General features: G+C 42.0%; 1 protein-coding gene across 3 annotated transcripts; it reads right to left on the minus strand.

Moving 5' to 3' along the window:
- Positions 1-923: 923 nt before the first annotated feature.
- LOC310941283 (tubulin beta-4B chain) lies at positions 924-4,980 on the minus strand (the record flags this gene model as incomplete). 3 transcript variants are annotated; one of them, XM_083906427.1, is made up of 5 exons in its annotated part: positions 924-1,043; positions 3,059-3,138; positions 3,239-3,349; positions 3,447-3,555; positions 4,924-4,980. In XM_083906427.1, 5 exons carry the CDS (start codon positions 4,978-4,980, stop codon positions 924-926), a joined length of 477 nt encoding a protein of 158 aa, XP_083762553.1. The 3 variants fall into 3 exon arrangements, with proteins under 3 accessions (XP_083762553.1, XP_083762551.1, XP_083762552.1); XM_083906425.1 differs by having other exon boundaries at positions 924-1,736; positions 2,894-3,138; XM_083906426.1 differs by lacking the exon at positions 3,239-3,349 and having other exon boundaries at positions 924-1,736; positions 2,894-3,138.
- Between the last annotated feature and the right edge of the window lie 3,889 nt (positions 4,981-8,869).

Genomic DNA, 8,869 nt, shown 5'->3' on the forward strand with positions numbered 1-8,869 from the left:
TGCCTCAAATTAAAAGGCACACTGCCTCCTTGTGGTGGTCAAACAAACACCACATCAACTGTAGATGGCAGTTTTATTCCAGGCTCCATTTTGGTTCGTTTCATACTTTCTAACTCACTTTTAGTTTAGAACTTCGAAGTAAAAGTGCTTGTTTTGATATGGAGGAAGGTACACTTCACAATAATAACATACATTTTATAACAAATATATATTATATATTGAATATCCCTAGAATGCATGTGTATATACATACACACATATATATATATATACATACACACACACACACACATATATATATATATATATATGTATATATACACACAAATGTATATCTATAAATGTATACATTTATACACACATACATACTGTATATACACACACATATAAATAGACACACACACACACATATATATATGTATATATATAAATACATATATCTACACACATACGGTATGTATGTGTTTACATTTTTCTACCCACAAAATATTCAAACAAGGTAATTTTTCCACACCAGATTTTATTTCAACCAATGCCAAATTAGACAATTTATTAAATACTTAGCTCATGTACAGTATGTATGACGTTAAATAAACATCAGCAGAAGACCACTACTGACCACAACGACCACAAGCACACCTGTGTTAGCTACCGACCACATGAGCACCAAAATGGGACAGTCAGCTTAGAGTTAGAAACTCACAACTCTAGACTTAGAGTTGTGAGTTTTACTCTCCATGGAGAAATGAAGGTTGTCAGTAGAAGAGAGAAAAGTTAACATGGATAACACAGGGACAAGAAAGTCTGAGAGGTTGTGTAAAAAAAAAAAAAGATTAGAGAGTAGAGCTGTGCAGAAATCAGTGGATGGATGGTTGAATTGAGTTGTGATGAGTACAGTAGTGAAATGATCAGTGATTGTAGCCTCAGGCTACTTCCTCCTCTCCCTCCTCCTCAAACTCCCCCTCCTCAGCTGTAGCATCCTGATACTGCTGGTACTCGGACACCAAGTCGTTCATGTTGCTCTCGGCCTCGGTGAACTCCATCTCATCCATACCCTCACCAGTGTACCAGTGGAGGAAAGCCTTGCGACGGAACATGGCGGTGAACTGCTCCGAGATTCGCTTGAACAGCTCCTGGATGGCTGTGCTGTTGCCAATGAAGGTAGCGGCCATCTTGAGCCCGCGGGGCGGGATGTCGCACACGGCCGTCTTCACGTTATTGGGGATCCACTCCACGAAGTAGCTGCTGTTCTTGTTCTGCACATTCAGCATCTGCTCATCCACCTCCTTCATGGACATGCGGCCGCGGAAGACGGCAGCCACGGTCAGGTAGCGGCCGTGGCGCGGGTCGCAGGCGGCCATCATGTTCTTGGCGTCAAACATCTGCTGAGTAAGTTCAGGCACAGAGAGCGCTCTGTACTGCTGGCTGCCTCGGCTGGTCAACGGAGCAAAACCCGGCATGAAGAAGTGCAGACGTGGGAAGGGCACCATGTTGACAGCTAATTTGCGGAGGTCAGCATTGAGCTGGCCAGGGAAACGCAGGCAAGTCGTCACCCCGCTCATGGTGGCAGAGACCAGGTGGTTGAGGTCTCCGTAAGTGGGTGTGGTGAGTTTGAGGGTGCGGAAGCAGATGTCATAGAGGGCCTCGTTGTCGATGCAGTAAGTCTCATCTGTGTTCTCGACCAGCTGGTGGACGGACAGTGTGGCGTTGTACGGCTCCACCACTGTGTCTGACACCTGGAGGCACAACACGCAAAGGTCAGGCCGATGAAGAATCAGGAGCAGTGATGGGAGTGAACGGCATTATTTTTTCCAGTAACCGAATTAATTACCGTTTCAACTCTATCTCTAAACCGAGAGGTAGTGGTGGGCAAATGAAGCCTTATGAAGCACCGAGGCTTTTCCGAACAATTGTGCCTGGAAAGATTCAACGCTTCAGTGACGGTGACATCTGGTGGACACCTGAAGCCATAGCAACCTCTCAAGAGCACGAGTGAAGCACCGACACCGTTTCAATCCCATGTCAGCAACAAATGCTTAGAAAAAACTGCATGGTCATTTGTATAAGTTGGGTTCATTCATACTCGCCCATACTGTAAAATATCCCAGATTAAAGGGATAGTTCGGAATTTTGGACATAAGACCTATTTTCCAACTCAGCCGGTGTGATGGAGACATCTGGAGACGTTTTCAAGAAATCTCATTCAGTTCTTCTAGTTGCAGTTCGCTGGTGCTATGGCTAGCGCAAGTTAATGGTACATGCTACGGCAGACTGCTACGGTAGATGCTACGGCAGACTGGTTCTGCTGCTGCTGAGAAAGTAGTCCCTCAAAAATTCATGCAATGCGAGATTAGTTTTGTTTCAAATATTATTCTATCAACACAGATATGTACATCTATAGTCTGCCGTTACAATTGATTTGCCTCGGGTGCACTGTGGAGTAGAGTGTTTCTAATGCCATGCTAACCTGTACCATTGACTTACGCTAGCCATAGCACCAGTGAACTCAGCAACTAAAAGCACTTTTTTTCCAATGAATATAACATTAAATGAATCAGAAATACACCCTGCCTATCGCCCAATGTCAGCTGAGATAGGCGCAGCACCCCCCGCGACCCTCTGGTGGAGGATAAAGCGTTTTCAAGCACAGCTGAAAACAGTTTTGCTGGTTCTTTGACGAAAGGGCAAAAGTATTATTTTGAATAAAAATCATTATTTCTAATCTTGTCAATGTCTTGACTATATTTTCCATTCATTTTCAAATTTATAGTATAGTAGTAACTTAGTAACCAATTCAGTTACTTTTTTGGAGACTTCACCATTACTTTTTTAAAGATAACATAGCCAACGCTAGTCAGGAGAAACCAAAAGACATGTGACACATTCACCGTACCTTGGGAGAGGGCACCACACTGAAGGTGTTCATGATACGATCAGGGTACTCCTCACGGATCTTACTGATGAGCAGAGTTCCCATGCCAGAGCCGGTGCCACCACCCAAAGAGTGTGTGAGCTGGAAACCCTGCAGGCAGTCACAGCTCTCAGCCTCCTTCCTCACCACATCCATGACTGAGTCCACCAGCTCAGCTCCCTCTGTGTAGTGACCCTTGGCCCAGTTGTTACCTGCTCCACTCTGACCTTGAAGGGAAAACGTGAATTATCAGTTTAATGTCCTGTCCAGTAAAGTTATATACAGTACATACATATATATATATATATTGAATGTGAACATATGTACCAAAGACGAAGTTGTCAGGTCTGAAGATCTGGCCAAAAGGACCAGAGCGGACAGAATCCATGGTGCCTGGTTCCAGATCCACTAAGATGGCCCTTGGCACGTATTTACCACCTTCAACAAACATGCATTTATGAAAATTATTCATTAGAAAAAAGAAAACAGAATATTAGAAGCTCAGAGGAATGCATGGTGTTTTACTGGTCCCGACCTGAGGCCTCGTTGTAGTAGACATTGATTCTGTCCAGCTGCAGGTCACTGTCCCCATGATAGCTTCCTGTTGGGTCGATGCCGTGCTCATCACTGATCACCTCCCAGAACTACAAACAGGTAGAGGAGTGAGATCAGGAAGAGGCCAGTCTTTAAATATCGTATAACATGCACAGTGTAAAGATAAACATGATTATTATTATATTTTTTTAAACCGAGTATGCTTCCAATAAGCTAGGCAGCAATACAACCACTTTCAGCGTCTTCCTACCATCGATTAACTTAAAAATATGAAATTATACAGCATAAAATGACTCCTCCTGAGTTTTAAACAGGCTCAAAATCTCATTATTTGGGTGTCTTAAATCTGACTTGGTGAAATCGTATTTAATACAATGTATTTTCTGAGAGAATATTATTGTTTTATTCCCTGATGTCGTCCTCGTTTGACCTTTTACTTGCACTATTTTTCCTGTGTGTAGCAGTGAAGCAGTGTAGCAGGGAATGACTGTGACTTTTGCACACTATAAAGAATATATATAAGCACACTCTTGACTGGTTTGTTCATTCTGGTCTTGTAGAAACATGGCGGTGCAAGATAACGGCCTCCATAAAGAGTTAAATACACATAAAGGGCTTATTCTGAGCCTGAGGCAACAAAGATACTTTTATAAACGTATACAAACACAACTATTGGTAGTTTGATCAGTGGCTGATGTAATGTGGAGTCCCCCACCCCTCTCATCAGTCTCATTAGATCACTTCCACTGTCTGTGACACTGTGACTGGTGGGGTGGATGGGACGCGCTCAGCTGAATGGCATTCCTGTGACAGCAGGAATATCTCCGCTTGCCACCAACCGCTCTGAAAGAATGCTCTTCATTCACTGTGTTCATCACCATGCTTGCAACAATATCAATCAAAACAATCAAAACAATATCATTCTGCATCATGAATGGCAGCACGAATGAAGCTTTCACAAGTGTGTTTGTGTGCGCTCGTGTGTTCTGATTGTTGTCATCCATTTGGAACCTGGTAAAATCAGGATTAAGATTTGAATTGCAGTTAGGTTAGGATAGGCATTAACTGGGAAGGGTAAGGGATAAGGCTTTGGTTAATTAATCCAAGTGGAAGAGTCCTTACAAGAATAGCTCTGTAAACATGTGCGTGTCCCCCCCACCCCCGCCCCACCCACCCACCAAGGTATTACTCATGTTGTGGGGACCTAAATCTGTCCACATTACAAGGGGTTGTCGTCCTTATGGGGACAAAAGGCACAACGCAAAAAGCACCATAACGCAAATGTATGATTAGTAAGAGCTAAGGATTTGATTAAGGTTGGGTTTAGGGTTAGGCCAGTAATGGTTTTTAGGTTAGAATAAGTGTGTGTGTGTGTGTGTGTGTGTGTGTGTGTGTGTGTGTGTGTGTGTGTGTGTGTGTGTGTGTGTGTGTGTGTGTGTGTGTGTGTGTGTTCATACCTTGGCACCAATCTGGTTCCCGCACTGTCCGGCCTGCAGGTGCACTATCTCGCGCATGTCGTCTCACAGAGAGGAGCTGCTGCTGTTGCTGCTGCTGCTGCTGGAGGAGGATGAGGAGGATGAGGAGGATAAGTGGACAGGCTCCGGTGATGCTGGCTGAAAACGTCCTGGCCCTCTCGGCTCTGAAAACAGTCTGGCTGAATAGCGGAGAAGCGGACGGTCCCTCACTGTGTTGTAATATCTCCGTCTCGCCCCCTCCTCCTCCCACTCCGTTTGCGACTGCGCCGTTCCTCCCCGTGCTGCAGCATGACATCATCACCATGGCAACAGGAGCCCAGCTGGCCCGGGCGTGGCTGGAGCTCGGGCCACGAGCAGACACCGATTGTTGTGCAGAAGGATAAAAGGACCTGAAAAGCTGAATTCACCGATTTCCTGTCAGTTCACATGAGCATGTGAGGGAAATGATCAGCAAGGCATTTAATGCAGTGATTAAACCATCAGAAGACTCTGCGTTTTCTTAGATAAAGGAATAATGATGAGTTCGATCCTGTTGCATATGGTAATATTGTATTTTTGACATTATTTTAATGCATCTCTTCCAATCCCTACATCATCAAACTAATAACTATTTACATTTAACTCTGAATTTATATTATTCATATATGTTAACTCCAGCCTTGCCATGTCATATAGTTATATATTGTGGAGTATGAATGTGTGTCTGTGTGCGCAAGTACCTGGTATTCCTCATGTTGTGGGGACCTGTCCGTTTACACAATCACATTATTGGGACAACAATCAATTATCACAGATAATACCACCTAATAGTGTGGATATCTAGAAATTGTAGATACAATAACTACATTTTGACCAAACTGCACAGTAAAATAGTATTAATGTGTTATTTGATATTTGTCAAAAACGATTCTGCTGTAATTTTAGCAGATCAATTCACCCATCTTGTAAAAATCCTGAATCTGGAGCCCTATACCGACCACTCGCTAAATCAAATAATTTCTTCCTTGGAATGTAACCCACTATACAGTCCCAGAACATTTTATAAAAACAACGTCTGACTGACTGTCTTAAAGGGGAAATAAGTAGTTTATAGGGCCATCTAGAGGAGAGGCTGAAATTTACAACAAAGACCTGCTCCTCTGCTCACCCCCTCCCTTCCCTGAGCGCTACGGTGTCCGCAGCTGGTCAAATGTCGTCCTCGTCGTCTTTCTCCGTGTCAGCAGATGAGGTTCGTGAGGCGAGGGAGAGGGCGAGCTACCGCGGCCGTAGCAGACGAAGCGGAGAGAGAGGAGGCGGGACTTCCGCTACAAGTAAAGAGACGCTTGATTTGTTCTCTCGCGTTTGTCCTTACAGGCTCCGGTAGAAACATGGTGTCTCGCTGCTAACAGTGGCAATGCAACCGCGGCCCGCGACCATGTTATTTTACATGACTTTTTGAAACACCACGAAAATGAAACAAAAACTATTATACAGCGACTAGACAATGCAGGAGCACATAATATGTATAAAAAAGTGGATTTTGGGTTATATAAACCCTTAAATACTACACATTGTCCCTTTAAGTGAAAAAAGCTGGACTTCACTACTGCACCAATTTGACGGTCCAATTTAATACAAATTCACAATAAGCACATATGTACGGAGGCCTGGAGGTGACATAGATGGAAATCTTTTTTTACAAAGTCACGAGTAACAGATCTGACGTATCTGTCATTTTACAGATCGTCTCACTGAAGAAAGAGGTGATTGATTCAACGAAGCGTTTGGACTGGGAAATCGCATTTTGAAAGGGTGTTACGTCGGATTTAATAGCCGGATATACACGTTACCCGTTTCCGGTAGCAAAAGATGTTTACAGACGGTATGACAACGAGGCCGTTTCTCAATATCCATACTTGTGCGTACTTGTCCGTACTTGTGAAAACGTCATCAACCTCAGTCCAAGTTCTGTTCCATTTCTCAAGAACGCGAGCAGCGAGTACGGTTGTCAGGGTGTAATTCAAGCTAGAAACCGCTACTGGACGGAGCGACTCGGTTAGCTAACGCTAGCCCACTGATAGCACACACACCTGTTTTTGCCAGTTTCATCAACATTTGTAGACAGTCACCCTTGCCGCTCCTACATAATTACCCCGTTAACATTATCTTTAATTCGGTTCAAACTTACCTCACTCTTCATCTTTAAAAGTTGGCGTCGGCAGCGCCTTCTAACGTTGGCCGTTTCTCAATACCCAAGTATGCCAGTATGTACTTGCTTACTTGGAAAGTACATACTTGAGAAGTACGACTGAAGTACATACTTGCCAAGTACGGGATTATACGAGCACGATTCTTCAATTGGAACAGCAGCGTACTTCCTTGTTCTACTGTTTGAATGGCGGGTGGCGCGAAGTACTTAAGCCTCATTACCGCTACCTACAGTGCTGTTGAATGAACATATAAAATACTTTTAATAAATACATATATTGTTGTTATTTTCAAATTTTTAATATTTTATACACTATAAAAATTGTCAATTATATGTAAATACATATACAATGACAGTGCGACTTATAAATCTTAAGTTACAATAAATTAAACATTAATATTATACAAAAGTTCATACTTTCAGGTCAAAACGTTTGCATTAAAAACATGTCAACAACAAATCTATCGATCACACCAAGTGTGTAATGACGGAGCCGTCTGAACCAGCGGATCATTTCATCACGACAGGCCGAGGTAACGCTGCTCTGTGCCGGGCACTGTGAGCACCGAGCGTCTGCAGAGGCGGAGCTGATAACCTCCGACAGCACCGCTGTCATACTATAAATACGTTATATCTTATTACACAAACCACATGTCTGGATTCTAAAAGACTAATTTCTCGCCTCAAATGATTTCAAAACTGCGTTCCGGGACACAGAAAAATATTTATTTCAGATTTATATTTGTATTTTATCCTGCTATGTTCCGCCGAAATGCATTCTGGGATATATGGCTTTCCCAAGTACCTCAAGTCACCACCCGATGCATACTTACGTTTAACAGGGGAATAAACTCGACCCTTCAAAATAATACTAATAATAATAATAAAATAAATTCACATAAATGTGGTGAAACCATTTGGGTTTCTGTCAGACAGAGGGATTTGTTTCTCTTTCATAATATTCTTGAGTATTGATGTTGAGGTCAAAGTATTTGGAGTAAGTTATTTTAATTATTTTCCATGGTGCATAGTTAAAAAGCACCAAACAGTAATGGATGCTTTATTTACAAATGCATCACTATAACCCCACACAGCAATGACCCACAGTTTAAAATAATGTGCATTAATCTAAATAACAAAAAAAAGGTGCAGACTTTATTGTTTATTTCACAGTGTTACTTTTACTCTTACATTACTTTATTTTAACGGGCACTTTAAAAAAAAATTGCATTATTATTATTATTATTATGGTATATGCATGTGTATAGGTATGTAGGTATGTGTATATGTGTACGTGTGTATATGCGTATGTATGTATGTATATATACGGTATATATATATTATTTTATTTTTTTCTTTAACTTTGTATAGCATGTGCTGTCTAGTGGGTCGGGGTGGGGGGTCTTATTTCTGTGTTTTGTATTATGTCTGTTTAAAAACAATAAATTGTGTTTAAAAAAAAAAAAAAAATTAAATAAAAAGATTTGCTTACAGGGCATCGTGTACAGCAAAATCGCTATAATAGCACTGAATGACATCAGCTATATCAGGTCAGGTGCTTGTAAAAAAACCCAAAAAAAACTTCATCTTGGCTGACACGAATCATGGGCACAGATAAAACATGCCCAGGTACAGGTTCTTACAGCAACCAGCCTCCTTAACGGTTATTAAATATGATATCACACTTATTCTATTGTTGTGTTTAATATTGTTACTTGTGATGTGGTACTTATTATTTTG

Source organism: Microchirus variegatus (genome assembly GCF_963457635.1).
Source record: "Microchirus variegatus genome assembly, chromosome: 19".
Lineage (NCBI taxonomy): Eukaryota > Metazoa > Chordata > Actinopteri > Pleuronectiformes > Soleidae > Microchirus > Microchirus variegatus.